Source organism: Muscardinus avellanarius (assembly GCF_963383645.1).
Source record: "Muscardinus avellanarius genome assembly, chromosome: 3".
In the NCBI taxonomy this organism is placed as follows: Eukaryota; Metazoa; Chordata; class Mammalia; order Rodentia; family Gliridae; genus Muscardinus; species Muscardinus avellanarius.
This window is the reverse complement of record NC_137788.1, coordinates 57,803,298-57,823,730: the sequence shown is the minus strand read 5'-3', so window position 1 is coordinate 57,823,730 and position 20,433 is coordinate 57,803,298. Positions and strand designations below refer to the sequence as shown.

Here is a 20,433-nt window from a genome sequence, read left to right as displayed (position 1 = left end):
GCCTCCACTACCACACACAGCCTCAGCTCTCTGCCAAGCTTGCAAGCCAGGCAAGTCAACCGTGGCATTTCCTGAGCTGCTATTGCCTTCGTGGCCTTGCATTCTGGCTCCAAACTCAAGTAACTGAAAAGGCCAGGTGGCCTTTTGTCCTGTGCAGGCCTCGGCCCCATGGTGGGCTGGCCCTACCACACAGCTGGCATGCTTGTCAAGGGTGGAATGTTCATCTCCACGCAGAGAGGGAGATTATGTGTCAATTGGGGACTTGTCTTCTGCCACGAGGTCTACGTCAGTCTCTCCCAGTGAATCTCTGTTGTCTGGATCGATCACACAGAGTGTCTTTGTGCTGCTGAAATAGCTGTGGCCCTCTCCCTCCTTTTCAGGCCCTTCTGAATCCTCCTCTTCCAGGGTCAGTTCAAATTGAAACTTCTCCATCAGACCCTGGCAGTCTCTGTTCCTCTCGTCCAGCGGTGGGGAGGGACTCTGGGGTATCATGCTCTGATACCAGTTCCTGTTATCTTCTAATGTATCCAGAATGTCCTGTGCATCGGGCTGTACCAGATCTGCCCAGGTCTCCCACAGTGGATGGACAATGTAGTCAATGAAACCAACCTGGAGGAAAAATAAGATTATACATCTGTTATTGTGATGGCTTCTGGAATATCAAACAAGTTACAGTGGTTTCCATGCAAAGGGAGAGCAATAACAGCCTCTGGGAGGCCCATAACAACACACGTCTTTCTATATGGTAGAGCCTACAGTGGATGCATTATATGAAAATTTTATTTTTTATTATTATTATTATTATTTTTGATGGTACTGGGGATGGAACCCAGGGGCCTTCTACTCTGGGCTACACTCCCAGACCTATTTTTTATATTTTTTATTTGGAAACAGAGTTTCTTAAGCCCGTGGATGCTGGCTTCAAACCTATACTATCCTCCTGTCTCAGCATAGGTTCAACACTGCAACATATTGGCATAGGCAGTAACTTTCTCAACAAAACCTCCAAAGCTCAGGAAATTAAAGCAAGAATAAACAAGTGGGATAGCATCAAACTAAAAAGTTCCTTCTCATCAAAGGAAACTATCAATAACCTAAAGAGGAAGCCGACAGAATGGGAAAAGATCTTTACCAGCCATCATTCTGATAGGGGGCTAATATCCAGAATATACAAAGAGCTCAAAAGATTCTACACTAGCAAAACAAACAACCCAATCAAGAAATGGGCAACTGAACTAAATAGACACTTCACAAAAGAAGAGATACAAAGGGCCAATAGATACATGAAAAGATCTTCTACATCATTGGCCATCAGGGAGATGCAAATCAAAACTACACTGAGATTCCATCTAACCCCAGTCAGAGTGGCAAGCATAAAGAAATCAAATAACAACAAATGCTGGTGAGGATGTGGGGAAAGAGGAACTCTTTTACACTGTTGGTAGGAATGCAAACTAGCTCAGCCACTATGGAGATCTGTGTGGAGATTCCTACAAAAGGTGGGAATAGATCCACCATATGATCCAGCTATACCACTCCTGGGTATCTTTCCAAAGGGGTTGAATTCAGAGAAATACAGCAACATATGCATACCTATGTTCATAGCAGCACAATTTATAATAGCCAAAATAAGGAACCAACCCAGATCACCATCAACAGATGAGTGGATAGCAAAACTTTGGGAAATATACACAGTGGAATTCTATTCGGCCATAAAGAGGAACAAAATTATATCATTTGCAAGAAGATGGAAAGCCCTGGAGAACATTATGTTAAGTGAGATCAGCCAAGCACAGAAGGAGAAGGTACATATATTTCTTCTAATATGCCCAAACTAGGAAACACAGAGGATACCAGTGGAACTCCAGATAATGGAGGGGAAATATCAGCAAATGTGAATGGAAAGATAGGAGAGGAGGAAGGCTGATCTTGATTAATGAGGGTCTACATCTGAATATGTGTAAAATTATGAATATTACATGGTTAACCTGGATAACCATTGGTGGGAGGGGGGAGGGAAAAAGGGAGTGGGGGGGAGAGGGCACCAAATATAGTTTAAATGTATACCATTTATGTTCAATAAAAAATTTGTTTAAAAAAAAACAAGTGTGTGCCACCACGCCTGGCATTAATTAATTAATTTATTTATTTATTTATTTTTGTGGTACTGGGGATGAAGCCCAGGGACATTCTACCTCTGAGCTATACCCCACAGCCCTACTTTATAGTCTTTATTTTGAAACAAGGTCTCACTGAGTTGCAAAGGGCGTCACTAAGTAGCTGAGGCTGTCCGCGAACCATGATCCTCCTGTCTCAGCTTCCCCAGTGCTGGGATAAGAAGCGTGCACCACCACGCCCAGCTGAATATCTATCTCTTTTAATTCTGCAAAGTAAATATTGCTGTCTGCCATTTACAAAGGAGGAAATAAGACTCAGGATTGTTAGAGTTAAGTACCCCGTGGAGGTCACGTAACCAGTAAGTGGAGAAGCTGGGACTTAGTCCTGGCTTCATCTGATTCCAAATCCTGTGGTCATCTCACTACAACACCCTGCTTTTCCTTCCACATGTGCCAGATAAGAAGTCTGGATGCAACACTGGCTGGGAATGATGCTGTCAATACTTGGACTCTGTGAGTCATTCCATGAAGGAAGCCCCAGGTCTAAAGTGTACTGACTCAACATTCTTTCCCTGATAACTTTCGTGAATGCTGTTGTGCCAAAATGCAGGAGCTGGCCCCTGACTACTCTGGAATTTCTCAGATTCTATGAGATGCTTTTGGCTGGTGGAGGAATTTGATTAAAAAAAATACTTGAAAATTATTCAAGCCCTAAATAAACAAATACCCCTTCTGTGGTCATGCCTGCTATTGTTTTAGATTCATAGAACACACAGTCATTTCCATCAGAAGAAAGAAGGAAAATTTAAACACACACACACACACACACACAATTAAGCAGTTCCTTTTTCTGGTGTTCTGTGAATAAATCGGAGGCTTCTGGGTTTGTTATGGTTTGCACAGAGGCTATGCATCCTGTAAGGGCAAGCTATGTGGCCTTATGCTGACCTCTACTTTGTCAGACAAACAGGAAACACTAGGGGTGGGGGAAGGTAGAGAGAGAGAATAGGAACTAGTTGAATGAGGGAATGGAATTCCCCGTCATGGTCTTGGGAATTGGTGAGATGCTGGGTTGGGATTCAAGGGCAGATGAGCAAGGGTCCCCATGGGACATTATATAGCTAACTTTCCATGCCACTGGAAACTTTCCTTTATTAAAGTTCTGGTATTTGGCCTGTCCCTTAATATGCTCAAGCTGTACTATCTAAAAGAAACTTGTGACTCTTTCATATAACTGTATCTTTCCTAGCCTTAACAAACAAGACTCACACGAAAGTTAGGACATTGCTGATGTGCATTGGTTATGACAATCAGGCTGCGGATGATTCAGATATGTCTCTTTCTCCCACCCACTCCTTTTCTCCTTTTAACTTTTTTATGTGTGTTTAATGGAGTTTGGAGGCTATTTTCAAGGTGTATTCCAGGGAACAGAAATAAGCCCAAGGCGATGGAGAAAATTGAGTAAGCTGGACTCAGAGCAGTCATTTCCTTTCTTAATTTGCTTTTGCCTCTGCTAAGAAATGCTCAGGACTTTTGAAAAGGTAGCTGCCAGGTGCTTATTTCCTAGGTCATGGGATAAAAGAATTCTACAAATCCTAAGAGCATCTAGTCAAGAGCTCTATTGCCAGGCAGAGCAGATGATGTTCTACAGAGTCCATCTGTGGGAAACACCAGGGTGGGCGATGACGTTATGGCAGCAGGGGGAAGTGTTCTCAGAGATGGAGTCAAGAGCTTTGGGTGGTGGGTACCCGGGTCACTGAGAAGCTGGTCCACTGGTCCAAGAGGACAGAGCCTCTTCACCTAACACTAGAGAAACACCTTCTTTATCTAACTTGCTAAGGCTGTTGGAAGATGATATAGGGCAACATCTAGAAATATGTATGAAAAATTACAAGAATAGCATATAAATATAAAACATAACTGTTATTTAAAAGAGGGGCTGTTACTCTTTATTTCTTGTCATATTTCTCCATTTACTGCTTTAAGATATTTGAATTTGCCCTGATGAATTTAATCTTATTTTGCCTTTTTGTTGCATTCAGACGTTAGAGCACTTTGACAGATACTAGATTCATTTAGTCGGGGGTTTCTTTAAGCAGCAACAAAATAATGATTGCAAAAAAAAAAAAAAAACAACTATTATACATTGATACTACAAATATACACAGATTTGGAGTTTTTAGGTATAGGGAAAGATGAAAGTAACAGCAACAATAACAACAACTATAAAAACACTTCCAATGTTGTGTGATAAAGACCTTGGACATCCTTTGAACTTATTCTCAGCACCCAGCTTAGCCCATTCACTATCCTCAGGAAAAAAATGACATTCAGTAGTGGGCGCTAAACCCTTTATAGGACTATGAACACTTTCTAGTATACATATTCTGTAGCTATTGGCATCTGGATCATTTCTAAACACATACACACAAACACACCGCAGAGTCTTGTTTCTCATCCACATAAAAGAGAATTGGTTGCTTCTGACAGACACAACTAGAAAATGTTAGAATGCTCCCAAAGGCATAGAAGCATCCTTGAAAGGGGAAGCAAACAGGGCCCTGGTGACGTCTGTTGATGGTAGTGGCATGTTTGATTATGGAGAGATAGCACTGAGAGAGTGCTGGAAAGAAGGATGAGGAGTTCAACTCCTGGATGAAGACAGAGCTGGGAGGAACCTGGAGGGGTAGGATAAAGGAGACAGCAGTGGCCCAATATCAGCTGGGTGTGCTAAGGTCACACACAGCTCTAAATGGTTTGGGGATACATTGTTCAGATTCCGATGCCTTTTTGATGATTGCTTTGTTCCTACCCTGTGAAACTGAGTGTAATGGAGAAGGCAAGTGAGTCATGAGCATAATCGACTTAAGTGTGTAATTGTTGTTTTACAATTTCATATATGTGTATATAGACATATAGTGGAACCCTCCAGTTCTACAATCACTGAAACTCACACACAAAAAAAAAAAAAGAAGGAAAAAAATCTCATTTTAAATACCTGGGATTTTTCTACAGAAGCTGTGTGTTTGTCACACATCGGGCTAATCTCCATTCCTCTCTCCCGTTCTTTGTCACCCTGTTGGAAAAATTCCTCCATGATGCGATCTGTCCACTGCCTGTACAGTTCCAAGGACTTGGTGGGGTTGCTCAGGTCTGCACAGTGTACCATGTTGCGAAGGACCTGAAATAATCAAATTTTGGAAATCCCATAAAGTTAAGTGTAAACACTGACAGAACATCTTATCCCTTTCATACTAGAACAGTTAGTACCAAACCCAAGAACATTTTAGCTGAATTATAATTATGATGCATGCACTAAAAAAAAATATCACAATGGTGTTGGCCAGAGTTGATAATTTTTCATCATAGGGTCCAAAAGGGAAACATATAGATCTTAGACTGAAAGTCTTTAAACTTAAGAACTAGAAGGGACATTAGAGGTCAGATGGTATTATTTCCTTTTCTCATTTTGCAAAGAATCCAAAGAATTACTCAAAGTAGACCTATCCACATTTTCCATTTGTGGAAAGAGGAGACCAGCTGATAGCACTTGTATAACCCAAACAAACCTAACAAACTTTAATTCAGAAGGATTTATACTCAAACATGAGATTTGGAGACTAAGAGGCACGTACACTCTCTTACAAATAGAGTTTTGCACTTTATTTTTAGAACTAAACTATTCAATAAATACAGTTATGTTTCCCCTCATAAATTAGAGGATAAACTTTGTCTATTTTTCTTAGCTTGTTCTTAAGCCCAAAGCTATAGTAGTAGCTGAGGATATGCAACTAAATGGATTTATGTTTTCCCTTTCTAAATGTTGTATGGTTTGGCTTTGTGTTGAACCAAAGGCTTTCATGAAATACCTGTATGCGATCTGTATAGTTGTCCAAGAGGAGAACACCCGAGCTTGTCACTTTCTTGGTTTCTACCATCGTTTTCAGGTCTGCCAGCAGGCTCATGTGTTTGGACATATCAGTTGCTAAAACCTTGGGTAAAAAAGAAAAACAAAAACAAAATGAAAACTCTGAATAAACTCAGCTTATCAGACATAACAGAAAAAGCAAGTGGAGAAGGTAGAGGGCTGAAGTCTCACCATGTCAATGACCATTTTCCTGAGCGTCTGACGCTGCTTCTTGGTGAGATTCTGGAAAATGTCACAGTGTTCCTCTTGCAGCAACTTGAAGCCCACGGCGAGGTGATGGTTCTCCAGCACAGACTCATCATTGTACATCAAAGCAAGTTCCGAATCTAATGGACAGGAAGAGAATGATGGCTTCACAAAAATATCATAACATTGTATAACTCAAACATCGGCACCACTTCAAGGTGCAATCAGATCCATTTTCTTCTAAGTTATTTCAAGAGCCACCATACACAGGTCCTTGCCTCTTGGAGAAGCAGAGCTTCTCTACACATAGAAGTAGTTCATTTCTAAGCAAAAAAAAAAAATTGCTTCTAGGAGATATGGGGATAAAGGCTTTCTCTTTGATTAAAATTCTCTTTTATAATCCTTTTTCAAGTCTTCCTATAGCTCAGAGGGAGAATTTGATACAGATAAAGGCATTTTTGAGCTACTAAATTGTAATCTGTTTGTAATTTCCTTTATGTCTTCACATACTTTATGCTTTAGAATAGAAGGAGGTGGAAATGTCACTAAAGGTTATCAAGTGCATTCAGATTTTTTCATGACATTCAATTTTATATATGTTCTCCAACTTCTGGCAATTGTGAGTTAGGTATTTCTAAATATAATAATGTATTGGTGTGACTTTTTTAAATTTTACCCAAATAATGTAGCATTTTTGGAGCTTCTTATAAATATGAAAACTAAACATTGATAATTTTTCAAAACAATCATGATGTCAAAATGTCTGTCTTCTGGCTCTTTTACACTGAAATTGCAATAAGTAAGCACCCAATTTATAGCTTTCAGCCTGCCTTTGATGCAGAAGAATCACAGACATCTTTTGCTAGAGCACTAGGGCATATGGTCATCAGACTCATGAAAGCACATTTTCTCATAATCAAGCGTAATAATAGCCAAGTGATGTAATGTGTTGCTAGTCGCAGGTGCTGTTACTCATATACCACTGCTTTCGTAGTATGCTTTGAGTTATGTTCTTAGGGTGGTGTGAGCTCTGAGGTCATGTGAGCATTCTTGTTCTGTTCAGCCATAACCAATGGCACATTTCTGCAAGCAGGCTTTGAGATGCTAGAGTGCTATAGATAACTATAGAAGAAAAACAAAAATCTTTTTCTGTGTGAAACTAACTGGCCTATAGATGGAACAATTCATGGCATCACACTAAGCCAGCTAATACAACCCATGTAGATAAGCACCTGTTATGTTTTTTCAATAGAAGAACAAGGTTTAAAAAACAGGATTATCAGCCGGGCATGGTGGTGCATGCTTGTAATCCCCGCACTTGGGAGGCAGAGACAGGAGGATCGCGCAGGTTCAAAGCCAGCCGCGCGCGCTGGCTTAGGAGACCCTGTTTCCAAATAAAAATGTAAAAATAGGTCTGGGAGTGTAGCCCGGAGGTAGAAGGGCTTCCAGGAACCCCAGTACCACAAAAAAAAAAAAACAGGATTATCTCGAACCTACATTGCTGTTCTGACAATAGAGGACAAGAATTCTTTCATTGCAATTAGCTCAAATGATATTTTTATAAAACTACCAGCATTGGATGTTAATCATGACCATAATAAGATTATCAATATTCTCTGAAGAAAAAGTACTTAGATTTTCAGCACATAGAGACAGGCTATTAACTGGGAGGATAAATAAATTTTCATTAGCACGAAAAACAAACATTCTGAGCATTACAAAAGCTTCAAGTATAGCTTGGAGTCCTAAGGCTGGACCAAACCTGAAGGTAAGTAGGTCAGCCTCCTTGTTACAGAACAGTCGTAATTAAAGAAGACGGTATGTGGAATTTTAATGACCTCCTCCTCCTAAATTGAAGAATATAGTTTCAGTGCCTTTGGGGGAATCTTATTTTGACTTGAAGGTTTCCTTGCTCAAATACAACATTTATACCTGCTTCCTGGACAAAGAAGGACACCAGCAGGTTACTGTGTTTTGTGTCAGAGTCCTATATAAGTCTGAAGGTCACATCAGCCCCAAGCCCTTCCTAGTCTTACTGGGGGAATTCCACATCTGTTATTCTTTCCTCACATATCGTATTTTCCAAGCTTTGAGTACTTTTTATGGTTTCCCTCTGACCCTCTCCAGGTTCTCTGAGCAGCTCAAACATTGTGTTGCTAGACTGGACACAGTATCCAGGAAAGGCCTGGCCAGTTTGAGTGGAATGGAAGGATTACCTCATTGTTACCCTTGTTATTATCCATAAGGAAAACATTGGGAGGAAAAAAATAAAAAACAGTGAATCACAGGGTCATCGCCAGTGACTGTTCCCGTTGTGAACTCACTTGTGTTGATGAGGAACTGATTGGAGACTCCAGGATGGTCGACGTCATGGATGGCAGCTGCGAAAATGGCAGCCAGGATTTCCAAGTCTGTGAAGACGGCCTGTGGAGCAGAATGAAGGCATTTAACTCCAAGAGCTAGCTTGTCTCTCCTGCATGATCCGTTTCATCTTAAAGTGCCCCACCATGGTGAGTCTGTTCACCACCATACTGTTCCTGATATTAAAGGGATGAGGGCCGGAGCTATTCCCACATCAAGCCTACAGGCCAAGGCCTGGAAAGTCATTAGCACAATGCTCATGGCGTGTTAACACCTGGTGGCTGTTTCTTGTGTCTGAAGTTTGGCAGCATGGTGCTTATATAACACAACCACATCTAAGTCAAAGGAGCAAGCAGACCTGCTCTGCTCCGAGATAAAGTAACTTTCATATTCAGGCTGAGTAATGTGGTGGTGGTGGTGGGCTTAATTCTAGACTCTTTAAGATAAGCAATAAATTACTTCTCAAAGCCTAATTATTTCTCAAAGCTTAATTTATAGTGTTGTCACAGACTGTCTTGTGTTCATTAATTTGTTTAATTCATAGCCACTCAATGTTTACTATAGGCAGTATTTAAAAACATTTCTAAGTGAAACCTAATGTCTACTGCTCAATTCCTTCATGCCATGTCAGAATAGCTTCTCTGCCCCCACCCAGGAGCAATTATTTAAGCCTAGTGTTCATTAAGTGAATAATACCTGCTAACCATAGGACAAAAATGTCTTTCTCTATATTCTGTGATTACTTAAATCTTCTGGTCCTTCAAATGGTAGCCCAGTTCCTATCTCTCCCAGAAAGAGTAATCCTAGTACACAAGGACACATTATACTCTTTTTCTAAAAGTTTATGGCACTTCTGACTGATTTCTGGTCACACAATAGTCATCATATCAGTATCCCTGGATGGGTTATAAATAGCAGTGCCCCACTCCATGAACCTTATATAGAGCATAAAAGCAATACCATTTCTTTCCTTTAGGAGGATCAGACACACTTCGCTACAGCCCACTTTCCTAAGTCTTTTTAGATTTCTTTTAGAAAGTATGGAAGCCTATATCAGAGAGTTGTGGATAGTTCAATCTTTCTTTCAGTTTGAGTCTGGAAAGGTGGTTGGACAGGGCTTAGCCGACCCCTCCTGCAGTGAGTCAGCACATTTTGGAAGTACCCGAACACCATTTCCATCTATCCTGTGACTGTATGTCTGTGCACATTACTGGTTATCCTGGTGCATACAAAAGCATTAATCTGTGAGAGGAGTCATAGCCACCTCCTAAGATCTTGTCTGGTTACATCAAACACTTTTCCTCTGCTCTAGATTTTCAGTTACCATTTCTTCAACCTAAAGAATTAGGTTGATAAATTCCTAGAGTAATAAGCCCAGGGATGCTTATTCCTAATATGAACTATATAGAACATTTGGTGTTATTTCTGTGATCTCCCACAGAGCCCGTGATTATTTGGGCAAGTCAGATGAGTACCTGTTGAGGATGTCTGTTGAGGATGTACTATATACCAGACACTACACAAGACACTTTGAGATGCATCCTATCCCTTACTAGGAATATAACATACCCTTATTCCCAGGAATACAATGAAGAACAAAGAAAAGATCCTGTTAATCATTGAAAAATTAAATAATTTTCAATCAGAAGAGGTGTAAAGGGAAGAGTCCTTTGATAGTAGAAAGTAAACAAAGTAGACATATCATCTGTTTTTACAAATAACCCAATTGATGGATGCTATACATAATCAAGAACCAGTTCAAGTATTTTGGGTCTTTTAATTACATTATTTTTGTAAACACACTGCATACAATACATGGTGCTTTTAAAAGAGGATGGACAGGTATGGAAAACAGATCGTAGCTACTCACATCTAATGCTGGTGTAGAAAGAAGAACATGGGTTGACTGGGCTACATCGGCAGCGTGCAGGCTGTTATGATATGCCACGTCGGAATGGTAATGATCTTCTAAAGTCATCATGTAGGTTACGAATGTGTCAGATGAGATTTTGAATGTCTTCAGGAGGTCTCTTTCCTATGTAGCAAAATGAATTAGAACATGAATAAGTGGATGCCCAAGATGCAGCACTTGTCTCACATGTTCCAGGCCCTGGGTTCCATCCCCAGAACAGAACAGCAACAAAATAAAAGCTCAAATCACAAATTATAAAAATAAACCATGACGGAAGAAAATCACAAAGAGCTACCCAATGGATAACCCACATTCACTCCTGTTCACTCACCTGAAATATAGCATACATGATACACGTTAGGGGGCGGTTGTGTGAGTACCCAGCCACATTGAAGATGTTAAGGCCCCATTTGTTCAGGTCTTCCAGTTCCTATAATTAAAATTAGAGGGGTTTAGGAATAAGGGCAGTTTTTAAATTACTTTTTTAAATGGAGCCTCCCTCTGTGGCCCACACTAGTTTCAAACTTGTGATCTTAAGTGATCCTTCTGCCTCACCCTCCAAGATAATCGGAACTACAAGAATGAGTCACTGTACCCAGGTTTTAAATGTTTACAAATAATTTTTTAAATTTATTTTTTGAACACTTGGCTTCCTAAGTCTTTAGAGCATCTAATTAGCCTGATTTAGTTGCATGAAAAACTGAAAATGAAATGGCTTATGAAGGAGGGTTGTCCTCATAACGACCAGTACAAGTTTGTACACATTACTTTCTTTTTAGTAAAGAAAAAGTATATTGCTACTTATAAAGTTCGTTGCTGACCTACATTTGCCATGCGACATTCCTCAGCCAGTGTTGCTTTCAAAGACAGCCACATGTGAATAGAAACCGTGCCGATCCCATTTCCCTGTCCCTTCCTTTGCCTCTCAATGGCTCATCAGTAACAGCTAGAAAACAGTGTCAAGGAAACTCCTCTACACGGCAGTTATTATCACTGAAGTCAGGTCAGGGAGACTCAGCGGCCAGAATGTGCAGAAATCCTCAATTTAATGTAAAAGGTCTTGAATAATGCCAGTCTTGAATTATATACCAGGACTCGGAGGTCACAGACAGACGTGAAAGAAACATTATTCAGGCCAGTGATGTGGGGTTATTCCAAGATTATCTGATTTAAGGAGCAGTTTATTGCATTCTTAATAACTGCCCAGAGGTTAGCCCAATGTTTAATCAACCTGACTCTAATGATGGCTTTTAGGAAGCCTTGCTGAATATTCCCTTGCTCAGGGCAAGCTCATCACCTGCTCCCACGAGGCTGAGAGGACCTCTGCAGTCACTCTGCGCAGCCTGCTCGAGGATGTATGAATTTGTTGTGTACCTTCCTTTGCTACTAGCATTTAGGCTTAGGAGACAGTGCTGTCGCTGCCTCTTCATTTCTTCTCCAGCCAAGGTAGTGCAGATTTTTACCAGTGATTCATGACATACCATTCCCAAAACGTCCTCTGGGATGAGCCAGACCTGCCTGCTGGCTTTCCCTTAGACTCCCCCAATGCAGCTTCAGAAGGATGCTCTATTCATGAGAAACTGTCCGTTATTGAGATCAAATCAACTTTTTATTTTTAAATCAGGTGTCCAGCAATGGACAGAGAGGCCATTATTAGGTCAGGTGAGGTGATGCACACCTGTAATTCCAACTACTATGGAAGCTAGGGAAGGATGATCACAAGTTCAAAACCAGCCTGGGCAGCTCAGTGAAACCCTGTGCTAAAATAAAAAAATAAAAAAGGGCTAGGCATGTAGCTCCATGGGTTCAATCCCCAGGACTCGAGGGAAAACAAAAGCAAATCAGTTTCCTTATCATAACATTTAAGAATAAAGCAGAAGTGATCCTTACTATTTTTGAAATGACAGATAGGTGCATGTGTGCTGTAGAGAGCCACGTGTGCACAAACCCCACGCGTACACACCTTGGCCAGGTGGTCTTCATTGTCTGTGTTGACTCCAAAGCGTGAGATGCTGGTATTGTTTAGGCTTGAGCTATGCATCAGCTTCTTCACTCCACTGATCTGCGTCATGAGCTGCTGCTTCTTCTTTTTCTCTCGGTCTTTCTGGGTGGGTGATGGGATCTCTACGTCATTCTGCTTGTCTGCAGCAGACAAAGGAATATGCTTTTCAGCACGTGGATGGCAGCAAGCTTACATGGCAATATCCCAAACAACTCTAGCCACAGGGAATGAGTTTTGAATCTTATAAAGGACTACCATAGCACAATCTTGTTGCATATCCAGGATAATCCTATAGGTAAGTAAAATGTAATACTGTTCCATGTCATTGCCAAGTAAACTGAGGCCCAGAGGAACGAAATAGGTTTTCCAAGAAGAGGAGAAAAGACCCAAGTGCAATCTTCTATTCTGTGTAATTTAGCAGAAGCATATGATTTTAAGATGGAGCATCAATATTTATACATAGATTTTTTTATTAAAGTGAGCAATTTTTTTGTACAATAAAAAATGTTTATCAGCCAAAACCCAGCTTAATAAAAACAAGGTTTATGTTCTGTTCATTTTATTATACTTTCACTCAGTTTTAATTTTTAAAAATCTATGATTTTAGCTGCATTCAGTTTAAATGAGCAGTATATATGTTAGAAAAATAAGGTTCATAATCTTCAAATATTACTTTAAAACACTGGTTTATTAGCATTTGAGGTTTAGAGGAGGACAGTTATTTCAGTTTGTATCTATTATCACCACTAATAAAACTAATAAATAAGGCCTCCTGTTGGTGGTAGGTATTAAACTAATATTAAATATTTATAATCATCTCATTTAATATTTTTTAAATGCTGTCACAAGGTAACAACAAAGGTAGCATTAGTGAAAAAGTACTACCTACTTCCTTAAGCCCTTTCTTTTATAATATCTTTATAGTATTAAAATACTAAACATATTTAATATTTCTATCTATTAAAATATCAGGAATCAGAGGACTTCCGGGAAGATGGCGACCGAGAAAAGCGGGGCTTAAGAGTCCCGCTAACAACCAATCTCCATTACCACAAAAAGAGCGCCTTTCATAGCCAGAAAACACCATCACCAGAAAAACAAAAAAACCACCAGGCTCCAGAGAGAAAGCGGACTGAGAACAGAGCTCAGGGCCACAGAGGAGACACACGCGCCCGAGGACGCGGCAGCAGCGCCATACTGCCGGCGGCAGTGGCGAACTCAGCGGACGGCTACAGCAAGCCGAGGTGAGCCGATGCGGAACAACCAGGCGGGATCTTTCGGCGCAGACAGCATTTAAAGCTCCCAGTGGCTGAGCTCAGCACACGCTGCAGGGATTCAGAGTGGAAATCAAAACCAGAGAAGAAAAAATACGCCAGCCTCATGGCCGAGGGCGTGGCAGAGGCGCCATATTGCCACCGGCGGCGGCAGCAGCAGTGAATTCACCGAGTCCAGTACAGCTACTTCTACGTACTCAAGAACAGTGAGTCAAATTGCGGGCCACAGAGGAGAAATCCCAGTATTGTGCCTCCTGGGACTTGACCCAGTGAGGGAGTGGTGGTGGCAGAGATATCACACCATAGGAGAGCGTGCAACCTGGCACCCCCCATAGTTTAAAGCAGCCTCTATCGACTCCCTGGGTCGGAGACTCTGTGATACAACCCAGTAAAGGAGTAGTAGGGTCTGAGATACTACTGACTCGAGATCCAGAGCACCTTAAGTAAAGCCATAGCGACCCAAGGGAAGAACCCAGAGAAGGCACAAACCTCCGAAATCATGGGAAAGAGGAATAACACTGAAGTAATGAATGTGCACAACCCCACAACATCAGAACCTGATAAAACAGAAAATCAGAGATTTCTAGAAGATCAAATCAGGAAAATAACTGTAGAAATAATAGAGGTGCTTCGAAAAGAACTCAGAGAGAGCCAAAAAGAGATAAAGGATGCAATTAATGAAGTAAAGGCCTCAATTCAAAGCACAAACAACCAATTAGACCACATGGAGAACAGAATCTCGCTCTTAGATGATGAGCAATCCAAAAATGAATGCATAGTTTCTAATCTAGAAAAAGATATCCAACAGCAGGAATCTGACATTGAAGAAATATGGGCCCATCTTAAGAGAGCTAACCTAAGAATAATTGGAATAGAGGAGGGAAAAGAAAGTGATACCAAAGGGATCAACAATCTCTTCAAGGAAGTAATAGCAGAAAATTTTCCAAATATAGAGCAAGAGGTTGATACACAGATCCAGGAAACTTATAGAACTCCCTTTAGACAGGATCCGAGAAGAGGATCCCCACGCCATATAATTGTCAAAATGACCAATGTGGAAGCCAAGCAGAGAATCTTAAAGGCAACAAAAACAAAGGGCCAAGTGACATTCAGAGGCAAACCAATTAGAATCACTCCAGACTTCCCAAACCAAGTCATGAGAGCCAGAAGGGCTTGGAGTAACATATTCCAAACTCTGAAAGAAAACAACTTCCAGCCAAAAATTTCCTATCCAGCAAAACTTTCTATCAAATTAGATGGAGAAATAAGAAGCTTCCATGACAAACAGAAACTGAAGGAATTTATGTCTTCAAAACCAGCACTAGAGAAAATACTCAAAGAGATTAACTACAAAGAAGAAATAGGTAACACTCACCAGAACCAGAGAAACAAGATTTTCCATCCAACAGACAACTAAGATTGGTTATCTGTGGAGATTCATTATTTATGTTAGTCTTTTACCTATCTCTAAATTGTATTGTTTGCCTTTATTGTTGTTAATTTTTAGGATTTCTAGTTGGAATATTAATATACCTTCAGATATAGCATTTGGAAATATTTTATCCAATTCTATGAGTAACTTTTAACTCTGTTTACATTGTCTTTGGATATACAATATTTTCTTTTATTTTTTAGGGAGTTTGTATATTCTTCTGTTGCCTGTGCCACTGAAATCATATCCAAGAAATCACTGCCAATTTCAATGTTGTGAGGTTTTATGACCCAGATTTTCTCCTAAAAGTTTATAGTCTTAAGATTTATATTTAGGTCTTTTATCTAGTTTGAGTTAATACTTGTATGTGGGATTAGGTAAGGGTCCAATTTTATTCTTTTCCATGTAATTATTATTTTTCAACAATATTTAGTTAAAAGATTATTATTTCCACCACCAAATCTTCGTGGAAACCTTGTCAAAAATAACTTGACATATAGGGAAGAAGTTAGCTCTAGGCTTGTATTTAACTCCAATGGTCTATATATCTGCCTTTAGAACAGTACTACACTGTTTCAATTATTGTAGCTTTATATGGTTTGAAATCAGAAAATATACATCTTCTAGCTTTGTTTTTGCTTCGAGATTGTTTTGGGTATCTAGAGTCCATATTCCATATCAGGATAGATTTTTTTCTGAAAAATAAATATATGATAGTTCACCTAAAAAAAAGAAAAAATATTCTCTGGTAAGAAAGAAAGCAAAAAGAAATATTGAAATGTTATCTTTAAGTCATCAAAAGCTTGGTATCAGACAAATGAAACTGTTATGTGAGATTATCATTTTTAATTTTGGATAAATTGCTATAATACTAGATGTCAACCACTAAGCCAAGCATGGGAGGGAGGGATGGGGAGAGAATGGGGTGGGGATCGGGTGGGGGCTGACTGGGCGATGTGTGCATGTATGTCTACAAAAGTTTGTATCCCACTATGATGTATGAATACAGTGCACCAATAAAATAAAATTTAAAAAAAAAAAAAATATCAGGAATCAAACATTCTATTTTACTTCATAGGAGATGCATCTTCACTACTTCACAAGAAATGTCGTAACTCTTTCAGGCATTCCGGGGATGCCTCTGAGTGCAGGGAGGCCACAAAGAGCTAAAGACACCCGGGGCTAAAAGAGTTAACGGAGCTTTCAAAAGCAACAACATTTTAGCTCTGCTTGTTAGAGTGAAAATTAGTGCAAAGACAACTTCTCTGTTTGAAAATGACAGGCTTCCAGCTTGCATGTTGGGACCTAGATTGTCTGCTTTTAGACTCTTAACAGCTGATGGCAGAGTCACATGTTTTCTCCCAGAACCTCTGCCTGCTCACAGACCCCTGCAGACACTCATCAAATCAAAGCAAGCGCAAGGAGACAGTCCCAGCTTCGTGTACACACTGCCACTGGCTGCTGTCCCAGCACCCTATATGGTCTCTCGGTGCACCCAAGGTCTTCAGCTATAAATTTTGCTTCAGGAGGAATTTTAATCATCTCGATTAGTGTAGGGGTTTCCAACCTAATCCAGCGTAAGAAGCAGCCAGGAAACTTTCAAAAACTACGGATTCTATGGGCCCCATACAGCCCTACTGAGCCAGTAGTTTAAAAAAAAAAATCCCCTGAGATTTAGATGAACAAAGTTTTCTGTGAACCAACAACAGTCCCATGTTCATTTTTCAGATGAAGTCAGCAACTTGACCAAGCTCAAAGAGCAATTTATTTAACAGTTATCTCGCATGCAATTACTCTGTTCTGGATAAAATGGTTTGAGAGCATAGAACCCAGTCCTTGAGATACCTATTAAAAATTGCTTTTTCTGATAATACAATCGCTGGTAAAGGAACTATACATTCTTTTCTTTTCTTTTTGTGGTACTGGGATGGAACCCAGGGGCATTCTAGCTACGAGCTATATCCACAGCCCTATTTTTTATTCTTTATTTTGAAAACAAGGTCTCACAAAGTAGCTGAGGCTCTCAGCTAAGGCTGTCCAAGAACCCCTGATCCTCTTGGCTCAGTATCCCAAGTGCTGGGATTATAAGCATGCACCATCATACCTGCTAATATTTTTGAAATACTTTTCTTCCTGTCACTTTTTTTTTTTTTTTTGGGGGGGGGTCTGGAGATGGAACCCGGGCATTCGACCTCTTAGTTATACTCCCTGCCCTATTTTTTATTCTTTATTTTGAAACTGGGTTTCACTGAGTTGCAGAGGGCCTCACTAAGTAACTGAGGCTGTCCATGAACTGTAATCCTCTGGTCTCAGCCTCCCGAATGCTGGGATTACAAGCATGCGCCAACACGCCCGGCTTCACTTCATTCTTAACAATCACTGCTTTTTGCTAAAATTAAAGGCCACAGCAGTCCCTGCTTTTCCCAACCACCATTCTTCACATCTGGTTAAAGAAGCTATTCTTTTCTTCTGTATCTCTGCAGAAATAACCATCTCTGTGGGATTAGCATATTTTCCCCTTTGTTGTACTATAGGTTCTTTGCAACAGTGAGTGAGCTGAAACACTGTTGTATCTGGGACACTGCAATAAAGAAGGCCATTATTCAGAGAGAGTGCAAATTGGACATTAATGGGTGTTTCCCTACACAAGCACTGGAACAACTGGTAGGTTTCCCTGTTCTGGATTTCCTGTATAAAATGCTTAGCCAGAGTAATATGGAAACAACCTGAAATACAGATTCAAAAAATTCAAGGTAAGCACTCAGTGAATTTGTTTTTACAGAATAGTTCTGCTCATTCTGATACAGTGGGGAAGCAGTTGGCCAATGTAAAACAAACAAACAAACAAACAAACAAAAATTACAACCATTCTTCCTGCTAGATTCTAGAATGATGCAATTATGCAAATTCCTAAACTCTCTTACATCTTAAAAATTCTAAGTTCTAGCTTTTGAGATGGTAACTAGGAATTTAAAAGAATGATTTTCCCATGTCAAATTAATTAAATTGTAATATAACATCTAAAAATCTTGTTTTATTTATGCTCTTGCCACCTACATCCTGTTCTGTTTTCCCTGGAATTTTATACTTCTATTTCCATATGTCCTACAACCTAGAGCCTATTAACATACAAGAGCATCAGTAAGTGCCCAGATTGGTAAATGTTCTAGCGTCTGCCTTTCTGCCTATCTACCTGCCCACCGCCTTTTCATATGGGAACAGCACAAGTCAGACAGATTAAGGAATTTCCATCTCCCAGGATGACACACTTTAACATTCAATGACTCTTACTGAAATATCGCTTTTAAGTTTAATATTTCTGGGGCATCTTATTTTGCTCTGAGATGATTGCCATGTTTTGATGTTTCTGTTTTGACCAAAGCCTTTTATATTATTAGAAGCTGTTAATAAACATTTTATTAGGTCCAACAATCCTATTTCCTAAAGTCTTTTCCCCCCCAAAGTAACATGTACATGTTACTTAATGCTCTTAAATGTGATTTCTCTATGTTGAGTTCCATTTTGGAGTGATAGGGATTTAGGTCTAGAAGTTAAGAGAGCTAAGTCCTAGTTCTGGCTCAGAAACATATTATCCCAAGTGTCCTTGGTTAAGTTACTTCATTCTTCAGAACTTCCAGTTTCTCTCCTATAAAATGAGGAAACTGTAGGATGAGGACATTGAAATCCCTTACACATCAGATGGTTTATGAAGGTTTCATGGTACTCCAGAAGCACCCAACATGCTCATAAAGTAGGATTAAGAGTTCCATGTCCTGTATCTGCAATTTGGATAAAACCTTTGTTCATTTATTTATTTTAAGGTTGTCAAATTGTGAATATAGTGTTCCTAACAGAGGATCCAGGTTGCCAAGTATGCCTTAATGAAACTGATAAGCGTAGTCCATATCAGAATCACAGAATGCTCCAGTTGAAAGGGTTATGGGACATCATCTATCCCAGTGCTTTCATTTCATAGATAATGCATCTTGTATTTATGTATTTTTTCCTCCTTACATTTCACTAAGAAAACTTCAGAATTCTACCCTGCCTGTCTAGTCTGTTTAGTGGGGCTTATACATACACATTCGAACATATACACACATGCTGCATGTACACTGCCCTCCCAATGCTAAGAGCATGTAAGATTAGGATTCTAATAACTTTCCTCAACAATTTGTTCTTCATAATTTAATTTTCTGAATAATTAAAGGATGCACAATTGGTTTACTTAAGAGATGTGCCTACAATGCATAGAGAATATTCAAGAAAGAATAGACATTTGTCCTTAAGAAAGAAAATGCTGAGAGCTTATCTTTATTATCCCATCAGCTTTCCTTCTTGATAGCCAGTACTGATTTAAAAAAAAAAAAAAGATAAGAGTGCTAAGATGGCCTTGTGGTTCTTGGTAAATGGATATTAGAAGAGGCTACATAACTTCAGTCAGTCCTGAATAGTTAAGGGCTCAGAGAATTCATGGGATTTTTAACTCTCCTGGTGAGAACCTCTTCTACAAAGTCTGACAAGTCCTGACACTTAAAAGTGCAATTGGAAAAATAAAGGGGCAGGAATTCTAGCATTCATTGATATCATTCTTCTCTCCTGTAAGATGTCCCTAAAACAGCCCTAGCTTATGCAAAATATCTGAGCATGACACCAAACAGGATACATCTGAAATGTTCAGTGAAGATTCCTGCATTTGAAGAGATAAAAGGACTGCAGGGGGAGAAAAGAATGAGAAGATGAGGATGCAATAAAAGGGAAAGGATGTAATGTTTTCTGTTCAATTAGATTTTAGCCACCTCTGGAAGAAAAGATGTGTGAAAATTTCTTCCCCTTTGTTCTGCAACAAAGAGGATGGTTGTTGCAACTGCGGCTGTGGAAAACCAAGTGGTGCAGATGCAGATGGAAACAGGAAGGCACTTGTCAATCAAGCTGGTGGCCATTAGCTGCTCTGTATCACTGCCAGCTTTGTACAAGGCTGCTTAAAGAGAAAGCTGATTGATCTGCTGATAGCAGGAGCTACTTTGGTGTTAGAGAAATAGAATTGATTAAAAAAAAAAAAACAGAAGAGGTATGTTTTTCCATAAGGCATCAAGGCAAATGCTCATTGATTTAATGATATACGGCTATACCCAAAACGAGGGCATGATGCTCAGCCGTAAGAATGGGTCATTTTCCTAAAAATGGAGTTTTATAAGTTAAACATAATTGTACATGTTAC

At 39.8% G+C, this 20,433-nt stretch overlaps 1 protein-coding gene across 5 annotated transcripts in view; it reads right to left on the bottom strand.

The window, feature by feature from the left end:
* Positions 1-243: 243 nt before the first annotated feature.
* PDE4B (phosphodiesterase 4B) overlaps positions 244-20,433 on the bottom strand; it is a gene marked incomplete at both ends in the record, with an annotated part of 454,207 nt that continues 434,017 nt past the window's right edge. For all 5 annotated transcript variants that reach the window (XM_080690739.1, XM_080690737.1, XM_080690738.1 and 2 more), the window contains 8 exons: positions 244-609; positions 5,116-5,298; positions 5,987-6,109; positions 6,217-6,371; positions 8,556-8,655; positions 10,463-10,627; positions 10,836-10,934; positions 12,468-12,646. In XM_080690739.1, the coding sequence (XP_080546865.1) occupies positions 244-609; positions 5,116-5,298; positions 5,987-6,109; positions 6,217-6,371; positions 8,556-8,655; positions 10,463-10,627; positions 10,836-10,934; positions 12,468-12,646 (1,370 nt within the window). The remainder of the gene's footprint in view (positions 610-5,115; positions 5,299-5,986; positions 6,110-6,216; positions 6,372-8,555; positions 8,656-10,462; positions 10,628-10,835; positions 10,935-12,467; positions 12,647-20,433) is intronic.